We start from the raw sequence: 20,315 nt of genomic DNA on the forward strand, positions 1-20,315 counted from the left end.
TCCATTTAGTGCAATCAGATAACAGTTGTGCATGCTAGCAATATATTTAGTTTTCTTTTCCACATCGAATAGACCTTACCAAGATGCATCTTATACGCAATATGTAAACATCTTATATTTTATTTTATATTCAACATTTTATATTCATCTATTCACAGTTAAGTTTACAAAATATCACGATGTTATTTAAGCACCTATACATATTAAACACCTATACAAAATATCTGATAATTATTATTAATAATTATCAGATATTTTGAAGCAATATTGTTCCCATGCATTATAATATATAAATCTAAATATGTCTGTCATGTGGCACATGACAGACATATTTAGATTTATATATAGCTCATATATCATATATAGCTACTTTTAACACATTCTGTTAACGGGAAGGGTATTCATCTAGAAATAAAATTAACTGTAATATTCTAGTGAATAAGGGAATCCTATAATTCACGCAATGAAATTAGTTGAATCTGAGGCCTACTTAAAAATATAAATAAAGAATTGAGTAGTGCATAACACCAAAACAAACAACAAAACTCTGGATTTTCTCCCTCAAATAGTTGCTTAATGGCGAAAAAATAAATTGTACATGTGGATGAAAGTCAAATTCAACAACAACGCAAGTACAATTATTTATTTATTACGCGTGTGTAATTCATAAATAGGTTCGTTCTAAGCACTATAATTCAAGAAAATCTTGAAGTCCATTTAAAGATTCACACAATTAAATGAACAAGTTGCAATAAAAATTTGAGCTTATTTGATGGAGTTGGAAAACAAAACAGAAAAAGAGGATTGAATCTTATGGTGAATAAAAGCAAAAATCTGAATTTAAAACATCATTAATGTTCTATAGAGACAGTGCTGACGGAGATTTAAAAACCATAATCACTACTTGGGTTTGTAATGCAGTGAAATTCTCCTTACTGGCTTTAAAATACGTTTCGGCCTCTGTTCTTTCTTTTGCATAAAATTTAAACAAGCCAAAAATAAAGCATAACAAAGGGGAAAGAAAGATATAATTTTTGTAGCAAATGATACGTGCTGTGGTGAGAGAAACATCCCCCATAAAACATTAATAATTTTAGACAATGACTTGATCAGCCACTTGCTTAAATTGATATAAAAATTCTAAGTTGTCAAAATTCAACTGACTGGAGTCCCAGCGCTTATAATATTTGTAAGGAGAGGCAAAAGTCTGTTAAAAAAACTGGTTTGGATGTATTTTTAATGGAAATTTGCGCTTGCAACAGTTACTTAAGCATTAATAAATCACTGATGTCATTTCTCTACGTACTGATGAAACTTAATAGTGTGGAAAGTCATTTATAAAAGTCATTTGACTGTCTCTTCTAGAAAAAAAAAAAAAAATCAAATACAAATTGGTTCATCAGAGTGAAAATCAATACTTAAATTTACTGAAAATTCGTGTGCTGATTCGTCTTTTTCATTAGCGAAAACCGGAAAGTTAATTTTTATTATTTTTTGCAATTTTTATGGAATATTTCTAAAGAGGTTTTACTTGAACAAATGAATGTTTGAATTCAGTTTATGATTTTGATTTTTAATGTACGTTGTGAATTCATATCAGAAGGTGTTTTAAGCATATTTGTATTATTTCGATGAAAAATATAATACTAAATACCATTCTTATATTTGTTTCACATTAAAAGCAAACACCTAATTTGAAAGTTTTATTTGAAAATGTGCTGAATGGTAACTTGGAGATTAGCGCCTCTTTATAATAGAATATGATACTTAGTGAAACGGAAATCGCGATGAGTAAATACCGTAATATTAATAATACATTATTTCGCTATCAATGTATTTTGTAACACCCTCAAGAATAGACTGTTAGAAAGAATGAATGGAATTGTATGGAGTAGATTTTCGGATAATCGACATCCTTGCGAGAAAGGCAGAGAATAATCTTATTAAGATTCGATTGATAAAGTAACGCTTCACATGACTACTTAAACAAGCTTCCAAATTGGAAAGAACTTCGATGACCCAATGCCATTTGCTTCCGTCACGTGTGGTAGGTAACGCATGCTTGGATTTTTCACACTGAAGAATTCAAATGTAATCAATGGTTCCTCTCTTCTTATTTTCAGTAATACGTCCAGTTGTTATTAATAATTCAGGATAGAATAATACTCAGTTTTATAAGCAACTGGGGACAGACAATGGGCGAAGCTTATTTTTTCAACTTGAGCGCATCCTAACGAGAGAAATGAAGGAACTATTTGTTGCCAAATGCCTTCAGATTTTAAGCAATTTCTTTTCTTTTTTATTTCTACAAATGTTATTAATATGCGTTTTATTTTGAATATTGTGCTTGTTTATCATTTTTATATCTAATTTATTCGGTACGAACAAGCTTCAGATTTTCTAACTTTCGACAAAGAATACCTCCATACTGCTATTTATTCTTATGGGAATCCTTCATTTCATTTTTAATTTTTTTTTTTTTTTTTTTTTTTTAACCATGGAATTTTGTCGAATGCAATACGAGAAGTTGCATCGTTTCATGGCACGTTTTTGATAATCAATAAATTCATTTTTTTCACTTATCGACACTTTTTGCGTACTTTACGGGACCTGAAAAGGAATTGCTAATGTTAAATATAACAGTTAGCAACTCAAGTACGCTGAGCATGAAAATGGCATTCATATTGCGGACAAATTCTACACAAAATATCGTACATTTTCTGTTCGATTAAAATCATTAAAATAATTTCATTTATTTCTGGCATAGCTGGGAACTGAGTATTATGGAAGTAACTGGAAATTTCATGATAGACGCATATTCTAGGCTTTTATGTCCTAAACGATAGGTGGCGCGAGCGTATAAGTTATAGGAACATCAGTGAGACGTATCTATTTGAATATATCTGCTTCTTTGTCTGATTTTTGTGTTTAATTTTCAGTTGTATCCTCTATAAATATTTCGTGCACAGTTTACTAACTCTGCGATGATTTCGTAGTCAAAAGGAAGTGGAAACACATTGCATAATTTTTGTACTGCCTTCTGAAAAATCCTTACATCACCCCTTCCCCGATCCCCAACCAAAAAATAGATATCATTTTAGCAAACTTTCGCACGGTAAGTTATTCGAATATAAACCTCGTTGGAGAGGATTCGATTTTTAGACTTATGACATTCTTTCAAAGATGATAAAATATACTGAATACATTCAGGTGGTTTTACAATTTCAGACGTTCGCTAAACAACAATAAGTAAATAATGCATAAATTAATTAGTTATACATACCGCGGACTGTTTATACAAGATAATGTTTCTGGAGGGGAGGAAGAAAGGAGTCTGACACTTTTAGACAAACATGTCTCTTGAACAAAGACTGAAAACACACACCTAACAACTATGGATTAGATTTTTTTTGTGTCCATAAAAAAAAAAAAGCATCGGAACTTCCACCCTAGGGCGGGCCACCAGACACAAAACAAATTACAACAGTTTTGCGCTCCCTCTTACGGCAAAAAAAGGTGTTTGTGTGCGTGTGTGTTCCAGTAGTTACTTTGAGTAGTTGCTGACATATAAAGTTTGACTCTGTAAAATATTATCTTTACTATTCATGGCTAACTAGTGATTTCAAAACTTAACGCTTCTTTTCCATGTATGTCTTATTTAAAATTAAATTTTAAGAAACTGAATTATAGCTTTCTGCTTCCAAACCCAATCCGGAGTAAAGCAGTACAAGATCACCAACACTGATGGATAATTTTAGAGAAGTAGCAACTTTCTCAAATTATGCGACACCAGACTGTAGGAAAGAAACTTCGTAATGCGAATGTTGACATTCGATCAATATTTAGGCAAGTTGCTTTTCGATGTGTGCCTTGATTTCACTCTTTCCTTTATTAACATCAACCAGAATTCGTCACCCAGAAGGAAAATTAAATTTTTGATTGACGGATACAATTTTGAGAATCAGAATCTGTCATTTGTTATTCAAAATAAAAAAAGAACACGGCTAAATTTTGTTTTAAACTAACGTTGATACCTCAGAAGAGAGAGAAAGAGAGACTAATTATTTTTCCTATTTCTGCTGTATCAGAACTGTCGGGTGATTAAAATGATTTTGAAAAACAAAGAAAAACATTTCGGGTTGGGATGGGGTGAAACGTGGCTGCCCTTCTTCACTTTGCGACATACTTAACCTGAGTTTTCGTTCGTCATCGCTTACTGTGCTGATTGGTTAACACAAGGAATGTTAATGAGCCAAACCCGCTTTGAAAGCGCGGCCGGGTTTTCGTAACGTAGAAATAATTGTAGACTTAAGTGGAAACACGATTTAACTTTTGTAAAACAAAAGCATTTAACAACAACATAAAATAATCGTCTGGTTGTTAGTGCTGTTAGTTGTCATAACACAACCCGACCAGTTCGTTGGGTGTCTTGAGATTGTCGACCGCCGGGTCCAGATTGTCTGGAGCTTTGACCCCAGAACTGCAATCCAGCACCAAAATACAGCAAACAATTTAGAATTTCGCAGACCTTCAGTCTCTTCTCTGCTGCCACGTGGGAAGTGGGATTTTAGAAGGCGAATTTCCTATGGAATCGTTCCTCGATTTCGGTCTAGACGGGCTCGTAGATCGAGGAAGATAATCCGCTTCGATGGAACTTCTTTTCTCCGAATGTGGCGGAAAGGGATCCGTGAGAGATGGATGATCACCTGTACCGGCATGCAATTGTTCTTCTTCTTTCAGTTTTTTCTCCACTTTAGCTTTATACTGATTGATCAGCATTTCCATTCTCTTGAGAATCTTTTCGTCCGAATCCAAATCGTCGTCTTGAAGCATTTTTTCTAGTAAGGGCGATATCTGCTTGCCGGAATGTAAAATGGGTTTTGATTGGTGTCGAGGAGATCTGTTAAGATTCGTGTCTATTGTCTTTTGTGTCCTTTGCTGCTGGGGGCCCTTGAGCCCTGATGATCTGAAAGTTTCGGGACTAGTGGAAGGTCTTTGAGAACGTTGACGAAAAGTCCACGTTTTGTTTCCTGTGTCCACTTTCGGGCGAATTTGAGCATTTCTTGGCGACCTGTACGAGTACCTTCCTGGCCCTCCGCGATCAAACGAGAATCCTTTTTCGCCACCTTCGCTAGCTTGAGAGCGACTTCGAGGAATTCCCTGTGCAAAATACTCCGCGGAATCGGCAGATGTTCTTCGACCTCTATAAGGGCTGCTGAGCGGAGATGAACCTCGGGAGCGTTGGGCATAATGAGGTCCACACGGCGATCGGCTGCGATATAAATCTTCGGAACTCTGCGATTTCTGTCCGTACACCAATTTCCTCGATCCTTCCGAAAAGTTGAAAGTTGGAATTCGGCTGATGACAGGCGACGTGTCTCTGCTCCCTGATCTGCTGCTTGAGTTGAACTTCACATCGAGATGAGCTGGGCTGTCGGTAGAACCACTTCGATAACGAGTTGGAAGTTTCGGAGTATTCGTGACAGTCCTGTCAACTTCTGTTGTTTTCAGAGAGTTGCCGATTACTTCCGGAGGTTGGGGTGAATACCTCCAAGAAGACGGAACCGTGTGGAGATCCTCTCCATTCATATCCTCACTCGTTCTCATTTTTCTGGGGGACATCTTTCTCTGTCGTCCGCCCGACATTCTTGTGGCTTTTCCTTCCCCTTCTGAATATTCCGAAGAACTGTCCGCCGAGTTGATGCAGTGGATGTTGGTGTGATTGGGATGTTTTATATTAGATATGTCTTGAGATCGCCGCACGGGATCGGGACTATCACTGCGGAGGTGGATGCTGGCACTGGAAGCTGAAGAATCGTCACTGCAGTGCGAGTTTCTCGAGGGGCCCCGCGATAAATCTCGGCCGTCTAAAGTTGCGTAATCGATGTCTGGATTGGAGCAGCGACGGGGATCGGGTTGCGGAGAGGGGAAAGAACGTCGACGAATCTGAGGCGACGTGGGAACGCTGGACGGTCTTACGTCGAGTGTCGTACCAAATGAAGCGATGGGAGCCCTGGGAAACAAAGGAAAAAAAATCTCTTTAGTCACTTCGAGGATACAAAATCCTTAAAGAAATAGCAAATATTCAACTGAAATTAGTTTTGTTTAAAACTTTTCTAAATATATTTATAAAAATAACGACTAAATATAAATGAAATGCACGTTCAACTAAGAGGTCCTCTCGTTTCATTTCAAGAACATTTCCTTCAATTAAAAGTGGTCCTCTTTCTTCCGTCCCATTCTTTTTTCTCTGGCATTGTCTTAGCACAATGCTACATACGAATTTATGACCAAGTGAGGTGAGTGCGATCTGTAATATTAATTTGGACGACGACACATCAGTGCCAATGTGCTGCTGGTGCACTGAAACTGCCAGCGCACAACACTCCTCACACTGTGGTGTTTTTAAAATCTAGTGGAACTTCTTACTTTCCGAAGCCCTTTAGTAACATATTATCTTCTCAATGAAAAAAAAAAAAAAGAAACTAATAACGAAAAATTAAAACAGATGTGCCGACTAGCAATATCTCTTGGATGATTCAGTGATGCTGCATTACTGATTTCTCAAATTTATGGCATAGAAAACACAATCATTGAGATGGCGCTGCAAAAATCAGTGCATTAAAACTGCAGTAAAAGCGTAACAGGTGCTATTAAACTTCAAAAAGAACTCCAACCGTTATATGCATGAGCTTATTGCTCCAGCTGTCTGATTTGTCAACGCATCCCAAAACAGCGCATGTAGTTGTTCTTTCATTCAATCAGAGCATGGGAATGCGAGTCCAATTTTACTCTTTTTTCTTACCGGGAGGGAATAACTGTGCAACAATTATTATATGAACATTATGTTTGTCGAAGGATCATCGCATTATTGCAACGCTTAATTACCGGATGTATCTTACTCGCAGTGAGTTTTAGAAAAACATATGTGGACTTCGATCCGAAAAAGGTCGAACGTGATTTCTGCAAGACAAATTACAATCTATATAAGTGTGATACATTTCGCCAAGCTTAAAGATCAATTTAAGTGTAAATTTGTAAGCCGGGATTAGGACAAGAGTGCTGCGGCCAAAGAAGCACTAACACATGCACATGAGGTCTCATAATAAACTTGTAAAAAATCAAAAAACCGTCAATAAGGTTTCATATTAATTTCTAGTTAATTACCACGAACAAGAATCCCATTGCCCACAACCCGTTTTCAAGTTCACTGGTTGTAATTGCTGTTCTACAGATTCGGCTATTTACTTCATCACCGTAGAGCTGCTCGTTTTAAGCGCCAATCAATAGCCTCCCATCGCCGGCTCATTCATGTATCGCTCCTTTCCACATCTCCTTATCTATAGCTGTTCATCAAGCAGTGAAAACCGCTTCGAAATTCCACTCCCAAGCAACCCACAGATTCTTTTATTTCCAGAAAGAAAGAAAAAAAAAAATTAGCACACGATCGACTAGCAATTCCTTCATGCTTTCTATATTGTGCAGCGACTGTGAATTTGCGCACAAACCACAGTTCCTCTGAATTCTCTCTTTTTTTTTTTTTTTTTCTGCACACATCAATTGGTAAGACTTCGTGAAAGACTCTCAGAAGTGACTACCATTTATTCTGCTTTTCTACTCTCATCTCGTAACCGCTTTCACAATAAATTTTCATAAAGTATTCCACCCGCCGTGTTGAACAAACTCTATCACTTCTTTCCTTTTTTCCTTCCTTCTCTAGTTCTCCAAATAGGCTTATTTGGTAAATATTTACGGCCTTTGAGTTTCACTTCAGAGGCGTGTAACGCGCCAAAATGGCATAAAACAGGAAATACTAAAAAAAATCCTTAATTATTAAAATACTTTCACCATTACTTCGAGATAGGAAGTGTACATATTGATTAGTTTGCTGAAGTGTGCCAGACTCCGAGTCTGCAGTTGATGTGTCATTTGTTTTTATGGTGGGCATAATTCTTAGTTATGCCAAAAAGAAGCAAAAATCCCTATAGATTGTCATTAAAATAAGTACTTAAAAAACTGTCCGCTACGAGTCTTCAAGTAATATATTAACGAATTCCACTGGCCGATGTCAATAAAAACAGCACAAATAATGTGGCGAAAGTTTTGCGAATATTTGAAAAAAAAATAAAAAAAAACGATTATTGAATTATCATTAAATCAAAAATGTCGTTAATTCACTAAACACTTTCACCGTACATTACGTTAGGATGTGCATTAATGAAGTTCGACTGACTGGTTTCTCTCCACTTTATAAAAGTGTCGCAAATTGTCTCCTATTTTTGTTGACTACCTTTCTGACATGAAGAAACAGGAAATTCATGAAATTACATTATTTATTCGATTTTTTTTAAAAAAAGTTCCTACTTTTAAGCTCTTATTTCCAAAAAGAAAAATGGTGAGGTCGTTTAGCCCTAACTAACGTTTTGAAGATTGGTTGGCAGCCAGTCTTCATCCCTAGCCGTCACTGATAGCTGTCCTAGAACTATCGATTCTTCTTCTTATTATTATTTTGGTATTTCCATTCAGTCCAGACTCATTGCAGAAGACCAACTCTACATATACTACATGTTATTTCACTTAATACTCATCAACTGTCTAAAACTAAACTATAACATCTTTCAGAGACGATTACCTTTACTTGAACTCGTTCATTGATGTTTCACTTACTGCCAGAGGGAGTAATCTATTCCACTCACTCTGTAATTGCTCTGAAGCTACTTATAAAAACTCCTCACCTTAGATATCTTTACCATCCGCATCAATAACATGCAACAGTGATAAAACCATTGTACTTGATTTCTTAATAGTTTTCCCAAAATAGTGATTTTATGACAGATTCGTTCCCTGTTTCATACCAGACTTTTAAGGGTCCACGGACTAAGCGCGATGTTTTGACTAAAACGGTCCGCTCTGTTCATTACCATGGTTGATGTTTGTCTAATATGCAGCTGTCCTTCCTACAGACTCTTTGCGCTGCTGATTACTCATTTGTAGATGAAATGCCAAGACTGCCGTACCATTTCTGGGCATCCTTTGACCCGTCGAAATGATCTTTCTGGATCCTCCTCCTCCCAAAAAAGAAAATCCTTTCTGGGTTTTCCTTTTTCCTAGGAAGGAAATCATTCTTTTTCTTCCTAGGAAGATGATTTTCCTCATTTTCCTTCCAAGCTGAGGTGGGCGCCTTCTATTTCCATCGACTGATAATTTAGCTTGCAGTTGATTTTAAGTGATGCCACCTTTTACAAATTTTATAAACAGATGGGACATTGATGTGGCATCTTATAATAACGTCTGTTTTGAAATTCTTTTTTTCTCTGCTTTCCATTGACATCCATTCTACCCCAGGTGCGTGTGTGTGTGTGTGTGTGTGTGTGTGTGTGTGTGTGTGTGTGTGTGTGTGTGTGTGTGTGTGTGTGTGTGTGTGTGTGTGTGTGTGTGTGTGTGTGTGCACACCCATATATATATGTGTGTATGTATATATATATATATATATATATATATATATACACACACACACACACACACACACACACGTTTCTAAATTAGGAAAGAATTTTTCATTTTAACAGGGATAAACGAAGTATACGGCATTTAAGCATTTTTATAATTTTTATTTTTATTGTAATTTTAAATTGCCTGCTATTATTTGAACATTAAAAGTAGATGTAAACTTAGTCTCAAAGCATCATAGAATATATAACTGTAATCATGCACGGTGGAAACACCTACAAGATGTCTTAGTCCACAACGATGTAGGGGTGGGGTAGAATGTGAACTTACCTGTTGTATGTGACCTGCATTTGCGGCGCACCACCTCCTTTTACTTGTTGCATCGTCAACTTGGCTGATGTGGAAACCCGATGACCTACAAAAGGAAAGGTGAACCGTTTTATTTGGATCGTACTGATTTTTATTAAATTAAAGTGTTGGATAAATACGCCAGCGAAACTAGAGCTCGCTTCTGAGCTGTATGTCAATGTGAATTGAACAAATTTGATTTTAAAATGCTTACTAGAAAAACCTTTCTGAAGTCAAAGTTTTAGAATTGCTAATACGACGGTATTGGCAATTTTGAAACTTCGTATGCGTAGAAAGAGAATCGCTAAATGGTCGCTCGGTTTTATTTCAAATTTGAAACAAAACAATTCAAAGTATGAATTCAAAATAGAAGTGTGTTGGGCTGTTCCACATGCTTCTCACCGTGGAAGAAGCATACAGAACAGCGCCTTCAGTTGTAGACTTGAGTGATGAGGATTGAGATTTTTTATATCATCATAATAACCTAAATATGGCTATGGACCAGTGGCGGCACGTGTCTTGAAATCGTGGGGGTGCTGCAACTTTCGAAATACACATACACACAGTAAGTACAGTGCATACGTGTTTGGATAAAATATCAAAATTATGGTAAAAATTAAAAATAAAAATAAACATGAAAAACTATTGTTTATTATCGATAAAATTACCACAGTTTGGTATAATTCAAAATCACTTAAAAATAAAATCTATTCCTTTAATTGTAATTAAAGGAATGGATTTACAATTTTAGGACATTACAATTAAATCCTTTAATTGTAATGTCCAAATATCTAAAGAGACGGAATAAACACGATAAGCACTACGAACACTCTACTACTGGTGCAAACTGCATATAAACAATAGTGGAACTGCGTGACGGACAGTGCCGCATTACGCTAATAGCTCGCATCTCGCTATGACGTGCATATGCTTGCACGCGTAGCAATATGACATTGTGGTAAACCCACTGCTGCTAGCGTCCTTCGCCCTCCTAAGTGCTACAAGATGGATTTTTATCATTTTTATGCGAAATAAGAGAACTGTATAGGATTGTTGATAAAATTGAATATTACAAACAAATATAAATAAATGAACAAATATATTTATATAACGAGGAAAAATTGGGGATGCTGGAGTTCCGCAGTGCCCATGCACGAGCCTCCCGTGCTATGAACCTTATGATCTGTTCCGATCTCATTTTCCATCAAATATCCTTTTTTGAGGTCAACCTGGCCTTCACTTCCCAATCAGTTTATATTTTATTAATTGTTTAAGATATCAGGTGTTGGCCATTGAGTGTATAAGTTCTATCCCATTTTGTCTGTATTTGTTTAGGTTTTCTTAGATAGTTTTCCTAAGGAGAATGTCTTCTATTCTGACTTTTTTTTAAGAGGGTCTCATTTTCTTTAAATTAACTTTTATGTTATCGTGTGCAGGTATGCTGTAGTAACAAAAATTCCAACCCTTTCAAAATTCGCCAAAACGAACGAGTAATAAATCTCATTTTAGTGACTGATCTTTCTCGAAGAGATCCTTATCAAGCACGGAAAGATGGCTTAAGATGAAAGAATTATGAGATTAGCATTGGTAGCTCAAACAGAATATCTGAAGCCTTATAAACTAAGCCACTGATTTCGAAAACGGGATTTCGTTATTGCTAGTGGAGGAAAAGGTTATCCAGATGAGATAACCTTTATGCTGAAGAAATGTGGGGTTATTAAATCAAAATAAAATAAAATGCAACCAAAAGAGATCTTGTTTGTTACTTTTTTTTTTCTCAATTATCTTAACTGTGTTGTGCTGATATAGCAAAACTCAGATTCGAAGCAGGCTTGCAGAGATGTTTGAAAACCTCTGTTGTGTTTGTTGACCTTACTGCTGCATACGACACGGTATGGAAAGAGGGGATGCTATACAAGCTGATACAAGTCATACCATGCCAATTCATCATAAGACTTATTGGTAACATGCTTTCTGACAGGTTCTTCCATGTGGTACTGGGAAAACAAAATGAGCAAACTGAGAAAGCTGAACATTGGGCTCCCACAGGGCTCAGTATTAGCACCAATTTTATTCAACTTATATACATCTGATCTATCGACAACTAGGTCAAAAAAAAAATTGCTTATGCTGATGACATAGCCCTCGCCATCCAACACAAGTGCATTGAAGTAAAAGAAGATATTCTCACAAATGACCTTAGAACCATTGGGGAATACTTTCATAAATGGAGACTAACACCAAACCTCAATAAGACCGAAGTTAGCTCTTTACACCTAAACACCAAATAGGAAACTTCAGGTCAGCTTTAACAACACAATTGTGCAGCACCAAGATTTCCCTGGGTGTTACCCTGGACAGAACACTATCTTTTCAAAGACATCTGGAGAATCTCTCTTTAAAGATCAGAACCCGTAATAACATCATACAAAAACTGTGTGGTTCTACATGGGGTTCTTCTGCTATTACACTGCGATACTCCAAGTTGGCCTTAGTCTACTCTGCGGCAGAATATTGTTCACCAGTATGGCTAAACAGTCATCATATCAAGAAACTCGACACACAAATAAATGCAGCGATGAGGACAATAACAAGTTGTGTCAAATCCACTCCCTCTACTGGCTCTCAACTTTGAGCAATATTGCACCACCGAACTTACGCAGACAAAATGCTCTAGTAAAAGAATACAAAAAATAAAAATAAATAAACAGCAGTCCCCTGTTGCCGATACATGAAGACCTCCCATATATAAACATGAATCGCTTTAAATCCCAACGGTCTCCACTAATGCTGGCTGGAGAACTAGTCAATAGCAATTTCAATGTTAATCAAAATGGCTAGAAACTTGGAAAGAAAAATCGCCACCAGACTTAAACAAGTATATCCTTCCCAACCAAAATCCAAAAGGGATTGAGCTCCCACGTCATCTATGGAAAAGCTTAAATAGGATATGCACAGGACATGGTATCTGCGCAGACAGCTTATACAAGTGGGGGAAGATCACCTACACCCCAATGTGACTGTGGGATCATAAATCAAACCATCCGGCACATTGTGGAGAACTGCAGCATAACAGCCCACCCTGGTGACCTGAGAGACTTTTTTGAGTCAGATCCTTCAGCTCTTGATTGGCTATCTGAACTAGACTTAAAATTTTAGACCTTTTTTTAAACTGATATTTGTATATGTGCATTGCTTGTTTCATTTTTATTGTCTGCACAATATGTATTTATATATTCTGATGTCATGTGTCTTTATTATGTCATACGCTAAATAAATAAATAAATCAGATTCTTACTCAGTTATATGTATAGTGGCGTAGACTTTAATACTTTTATAGACTTAAGAATGCCATTCATGGCTGTAAGCAAAAACATGACTCTGCTACAAGAGATATTTGGCTACGGAAATTTCTGAATTAATTCTAGAAATTGTGGAGTATATATGTCGAGAAAAATAGAAGAAAAAAATTAAAAAAACAGCTTTTTTATTTGGTGTGGGCATAAATGCCGGTTGCATGGTTCTTAAACAAATGTCTGAATGATCAAAGTGTAATTACTAAGTTTTTTTAAATATTTCTTTTTTTTTTTTTTTTTTTGTACTTCAGTTCTTCAATAATACTGTTCAAACTTTTATTAGTATTTTAATTACATATTATTATTTATATATATATTTTTAATTTTACTTAGGAATTTGATGCCCCCAATCTTTACGATCAGTTTTGTTGTTTCTTACAGTTAAAATAGTCACGGACTTTATTTGAGCAGCACTTTTTTTTTATTTGTTTACTTATTTTATTCCATTGTGGATGATGTTAGAAAGACTGAAACGCATTGCAGTACTGTTATCATTGAAGGCATTTAGACCTTTGATGAGGGTCTATTCGGTACTGCATGCGAACAGTAGGTCAGTGAATATCGCTTATTGTGTGTGTGTGTGTGTGTGTGTGTGTGTGTGTGTGTGTGTGTGTGTGTGTGTGTGTGTGTGTGTGTGTGTGTGTGTGTGTGTGTGTGTGTGTGTGTGTGTGTGTGTGTGTGTGTGTGTGAGAGAGAGAGAGAGAGAGAGAGAGAGAGAGAGAGAGAGAGATTATTAATAATAGCGAAGAACTGTTTACTCAGCAGTGCTTGAAATGAGGGGAACCAAACAGGGCGTTCATAACAGGAAATGGTGGTTGATGAACGCATAAAACGAATCACGTGACTCGCATGATGTAATATAAAATCGAAGTGCGACTCTCGGATTGGCACAAATCATCCTGCAATTATCTTTAACGAACGGGGCAGCAACCTGCCCTACTTCATGTCGTTACATTTGATTAAAAGACATTAAAGAGAACTTCGTGTAATATTTCTACTGACTGTGGGAATAAAATAAATGTATAAAGCCTGAAACCCGCAGAAAGAGGTTTCAGACACCTCTGAGAGCGACATGTATTTCATTTATGAAGTATACTTTGCGGTCTTGTTCGGTGTCAATGCAGTTCTTTTCGTTGATAACAAAAATGGAAACGAAAATTATCAGAAGGTGCGTTTCGCAATGCATGCTGGTGTAGTGATACTGTCCATCGTCGCAACAGCTGAAGGGATAACACTTTTAGGGACACTTAACAAAACATACAATCACCCATTGGGATTCGTTCTGTCCATACGTAAATTATTATTGGACTCTGGTTGACAGATTCTGCTGAAATTTAGTTTGAAAGTTTTACTAAACTTTGTTGAGCAGTTTCACTTCCAATTTAAATCTCATTATGCTACTAAAAACGGACCACTTTAAATCAGAATTGAGCTCAACAAATATTAATGGCGATTCCAAATATCTAATTTAAAAAAAATCCTTCAACCAGACGAGAGGCACTACACGCCTATGGGACACAACACGAAGCACATTTTAGTGGTGCGTATACATTCGGGAAATGCACCATCGTGAATGATGTTAATGTTAAATGTTTAACAGTCGAAGACAGTTCTCTGATTATGCCGTGGGAGAAACTAATTGAGCACACTGTCCTTCCTTTCCCTGAACAGAGCCTCCGCAGTCGTTCGCAGTAATACAATGAGCAAGCTGGTCAACACACGATGTCTGTCATACTGTGAAACACCAAACTTGAAATCCTATAAATTTAGTTGTTCTTTGAAATCATTTAATGAAATCATTTAATAATCATTTAATGGAAGCGAATGCCTCACTAACAGGAACAAACATTAAATATCCGCTGTTATTCACGTGACTCCAATAATTGATATTTCCCAATAAATCCATTGTCAAGCACCATCTGATTTAATGACTGTTGTGATTAAAAATATTTATTTATTTTTCTCTTGCATTAGGATTCTCCTTGCATGGACACTTTTTGGACAACTTATCGCCACAAGGCTTCAAGACTTCATCCACCATCGGAAATGTAATTTTAAAAAATTTAATAATTATATGACGTGTTGCATTTAAAAATTCAATTAACTCCAAACGATATTCGAAAATTTCTTGTTTTGATTTTTGTAAAATAAATCAACAATCGAATTCAGTTAGTTTTCAACTTTTTACTTTTTTCCAAGATTTCGAAGTGTTCGAATAATAAAATAGCAGAACAGATAAATACCTTCAGTTATCTTGGATGTGAAATATCATATGAAGGAGAAAAAGACAAAATTAAAAATTTAAATTTTTTTACAGAATTACAAGCCTGATAAATAGAACACTCAGCCCAAATACAGTACAAAAAGAAACACGTTTGAAAATATCCAATACTTTAGCAGTGCCCACATTATATGGCAGTGAAATCTGGGTAATAAACAAACAAGATAAAGAAAGAATAAAAACAAGTGAATGAGATTTATGGAAAGAACTGCAAAAGACACATTATTAGATCAAAAAAGGAACGAAGACATTTTAAAAGAACTAAAAAGAAAATCAATAAAAGAAAAACTAAACAATTATAAACAAAAACGGATTGAACATGTAAACCGAATGGCCAACACCAGAGGCGTAGCTAGGGAGGAGCGGAGGGGGGGTAGTCCGTCCAGGGCAACACTTTGACCCAATGGCGCACCCAGGGAGGGGGCCAAGGGGGCCCTGGTCCCCTCCAAAAGAAAAATGAAAAAAACACTGGAAAATTTTCCAAAAATCTTTTCCTAATTAAAATTCTGTTTTTTTTATTTATGTTGCGTGGTGTCTTCTATTTCTATACTACTTATGAATTAGTGACATTGCAGATGCTCAGTCATAGGTCGTATGCGATGCGTAGTGTGTATTCTCAAATCGTTTACTCAACTCTTCCCCCCCCCCCCCTCCCCAAGATTAAATCCTAAGTGTTCAGCCCCCTCCAAGATTAAATCCCGAGTGCGCCACTGCTTTGACCTCTTTGAACCTTTGCAGTTAATTCTAAAATACAGTCTCGAGAACTCGGTTCCAAATATTGTAATACTACTGCGAATTTTCCTCACAACTGCTGTAAGTGTTGCTAGTTGGGAGAGGAGTTTTTTTGAATAAAATTGATTAAGAATTACCTACATTACTATGAAATAGACTTCGACAACGTCATCGACGATTTCGCTAACAGAAAAGCAAGAAATATAACATTTTAGAATCTTAAAACTAAAGTTTTACTTCAAATATAAACATAGTGTTTTAATTTATTTCCTTATACGTCATTTTGACTTTTTGTTGTATTTTTGGTGTGTTGAGAGGGGCGGCAAAAGCTCTAGTCACACCACTGGCCAACACCCGACATCCTAAACAAATACTAAAATATAAGCCAATTGGAAAAAGAAGGCAGGGTAGACCTCAAAAAAGGATATTGGATAGATAATAAGACCGGAACAGACCAATATGGTTTATACCAGTAATTAGCGTTATGATGATGATTTTTGAATATGTGAATTCATAATTTTCATATGAGAACGACATTCTAAAAATTTCTATAAGATTTTTTTTTCAAAGAATACGCATTAAATTTTTTGTGATATGATAATTATAGACCGCCCCCCCCTGAACAAATCCGTTTTTCAGATCCCCTTAAAGAGCGATGATTTCAGAACCCCTTTTGCTACAATGAGTGCTGAATTATGTTGTAGGCACCATTCATCTCTCTCTCTCTCTCTCTGTCTTTCTGCAGATTACTTAACGGGGGGGGAAGAGGGGGATGCTGCTTGATAAAACTGTAACAATTTGGCACCCCAGAGAGAGATATTGATTTTCTCGTTATCTTTTTAAAAATAAAACTGCCAAGAATTGTGTCTGGCCTTACCGTACACCCACCGCCTACACACACACACACACACACACACACACACACACACACACACACTGCGAAGAAAGAAGCCAAGAAAGGAAGAAAGAGTAACCGAATTTGACTAAATCGAATCAGAGCCCGAGTTTTCAAGCTGTCGCCTCTTACAAGCCATCCGGATCGACTACCAAATTCATTTTCCGTGTCTACAAGCAATTAATGAGTGAAGTCGCACCAGTGGCTCGGGGTGTTTCTTTTTATTTTAACACACTTATCGACAAACTGCCGTCGCAGTGGGTGGAGCTCCAAGCACGAAATGAGTCGAGGTGGCATCGTCGTAAAACTCCTTCCTGTTTTAAAGCGGCATTTACAAGGATTAAGTGCGTTCGGAAATCATTTCGCAGCCTTCAAAATGGCCTCGCTTCCCATCGGTACGAATTTCGCGCAAACGAAGATACGAAACGTCTTTAAATATCCGGATTTCGTGTGCTGCTTGTTTGTGCGTTTTAATGGCCGCCATAAACAAGCCTCGCAAAGTTTCTCTTCCATAAATTTCAAGAATTTGAAAACTTGTCAAAGTTGCTTTCTCCGAAACATGGAAAATTAGGTATTGTAGTGAAGCGTGCGAAGAAATCCAACTTCAGATGGTTGCACTTCACTGGAATTGTGCAGGAAATCGTGCAATTTCGAACTGAGAACACACTTCCGAAGATAGGACAGTTTTCACCGCAGTCTTCGGACTGCCTAATTTATGCGGGTCAAACGCAACCGACCTAAAGAGAGAGAAAGACCATGACTGCATGCAGTATGTGTGTGTGTATTTTTACACATGGGAAAAGAATATTATTGTGCGTTCGTTCCATTCAAAACGTCTCCTGGGAGAGATCACGCATGCCCAAGAACTAAGGAATGCGTCCTGTTTTGAATTTTTTTTTTTTTTTATTCAAAATCACTTGTTTCTAAACAATGTATTAATATTCAACAAAAATATCCTCTCCTGTACAAATTTACTTTTTCTTTTATTTTTTAATTAATTTATTTTTTTTCATTGAATATGAATTAGCTAGTCTCATGCGGAGGCGGACGATTTTTCCTCCCGGAAACTTGTTTTTTTTTTTTTTTCATCTCACAAAATAGCCAAACCGGAAACAACCAGAAGAGCATGCGCAATACATAGCAGTAATACTCCAGCTGCATAGCCTTAGTTGTTTCGGCCGTCAATTCCAAAGCAATCCCAACCTGATTGTACTGCACACACCTGTGGATATCTCCGCTGGTCTCCCTCTAATTACCGCACTGGGCGTGTGCGAATATTCAAATTTCCTTCGGAGCAAAAAGCGTACGAGACCATCTGGCTATCAAAGAGTAATATTTGAAAAAGAAAACGGGGAAATAAATGGGTTAATGACGATCTTAAAACCAAAGCACTTCTTTCTAGGCATTCTCAGTTACGTTTGCAGCGAAAACAATTTTCCCTTTAATTAACGTGTTGCTAATTCCAAAGATGGGAATGGAAATTAGGACAAGCTCAAGACTGCATTTCAGAAAAGGCGAGATTTTTTTTTTTTTTCTTCTCATAAATAATCCTAAAGTCAGCTTTCAAAGAATGAGGGAATAAGTGCAGTCCCATCTTTGACTTTTGAATGGATCGGCACTTCTTATAAGATTCATATCCCCCCCCCCCCCCAAAAAAAGTAAAAATGAAAACAACCCGAATGAAACAATGCAGGCTCTTTGTATTATTTATAATGTATTTGAACGTGCATTTGTGCCATAGAATAAGCTGCTAACGTACTAGCTAATAAGATTTTTTTAGGTGAAATTCAACAGCTGGGTTATATTTCTGTATTAGGCATCTTCTGTTGTCAGTCATCCACAAATCACGTGACGGTAATTGGTGTGTTTTAAATCAACAATAGCGGAAACATAACAGTTGAGTCGAAATTGTTGAAAAAAAAAAATCGCACTCAGAAAAACATTTTTTTTTGTTCAAGGTTTTTTTTTTAATTTTAAGAAAGTAAAGTGGCGCCATCTGTAAATATCATGCAATATTTCTGTAAGAAACAACAAATGGATAATAGTGCTATATACGTTTTCTGTTATTGGATTCCAGAATATGAAATACAAGAGCGCTTTTGATGTTGGATGTCGTAATGCAGTGCAGCTATTTTAAGAACGATGTCGTTCATTGTGCAGGTTAATAAACGGAAAGATTAATTCACAGGGCGCTTAATTATGGTTGTGCATGTGTATCGCTCTCCACAGTTCGCCGCTGAAAGCACACGAGCTAATCAGGCGTGCTATCATCGCCGAAGAAAAGTGCTCGTGGCGCTTTTCTACACGCACTTGACATCCAACACTTAATAAGTGTACTCGTTTGGCTCGGAGCGGATCCCGTCCTTACCCGACAACATTCACTTCACCCACTCCTGGACGGCACATTTCCCGAAATGGGGACACAAATTTACGAGACTCGCATCTGTTGCCGAATATTTAATCACCGAGTGGGTGAGAGTCATTTAGGGCTTCCAAACATGGCGTCTCTCTCTCTCTCTCTCTCTCTCTCTCTCTCTCTCTCTCTCTCTCTCTCTCTCTCTCTGTGCAGAACGATGACTAATCCGCACACCTTTGGAAAGCGATTGGTCAACTCATGCAGGGAATTCCAAAGTACTTGCGATAAACTTCGCATTGGGAAACGAACCTCCTCACACTGCGCGTGCCATTCAGACCTTGATAAGTACGAGCCTAACTGACCCACATGAGGATGAATTTGCGGTGCTGTTCTGGCTCTATCTCCCTCAATTTAATTCTTTCTTTCTCTCGCATGCTCTTTCATTCTCATTCGTCTTACTAACTTTTTTTACATTCTCTTTCTTTCATATTCGTTCTCTTAATTCATAACTTTCTCCTTCATCCTTTTATGTTCTGTTTATCTCCTTATTTCTCTTTCTTTAATTCATTATTCTCTCTATCTCAGTCTTTCTTTTCTCCTCTCTTTTTTCTCATTCTTTCTCTTGTTGTCATTTTTTTTATTTTTCTATTTTCTCACTCATTCTCTCTCTCTCACACAGACAATTTTTTTTCATATCCCCATTCATTCTTTCTATTTCTCTCTCCCTCTTTCATTCTTTCTTTCCGTCTGTCTTTCATTCGTTATTCTCTCTTTCAGTCTATCGCTCTCACACTCATGCTTTCTATCTCTCATCCTCTCTCTCTCTCTCTCTCTCTCTCTCTCCTTTGTTTCTCTCATGCTTTATATTCTCATTTTTAATATATTTCTCTTTTTTTC

The 20,315-nt window shown here is 36.9% G+C and overlaps 1 protein-coding gene across 1 annotated transcript in view; it reads right to left on the reverse strand.

Moving 5' to 3' along the window:
- Positions 1–2,429: 2,429 nt before the first annotated feature.
- The window catches only part of LOC150107801 (uncharacterized), a 132,105-nt gene continuing 114,219 nt past the window's right edge, over positions 2,430–20,315 (reverse strand). Inside the window, exons 4-5 of the mRNA XM_090391557.1 lie at positions 9,781–9,865; positions 2,430–6,013 (exon numbers count right to left, since the gene is read on the reverse strand). Coding sequence (XP_090247683.1) covers positions 4,531–6,013; positions 9,781–9,865 — 1,568 coding nt within the window. The 3' untranslated portion in view covers positions 2,430–4,530. The remainder of the gene's footprint in view (positions 6,014–9,780; positions 9,866–20,315) is intronic.

The sequence above is a fragment of the Typopeltis vanoorti genome, chromosome 4 (assembly GCF_054136105.1).
Source record: "Typopeltis vanoorti isolate ZY-2024b chromosome 4, IOZ_Tvanoo_1.0, whole genome shotgun sequence".
NCBI classification, from domain to species: domain Eukaryota; kingdom Metazoa; phylum Arthropoda; class Arachnida; order Uropygi; family Thelyphonidae; genus Typopeltis; species Typopeltis vanoorti.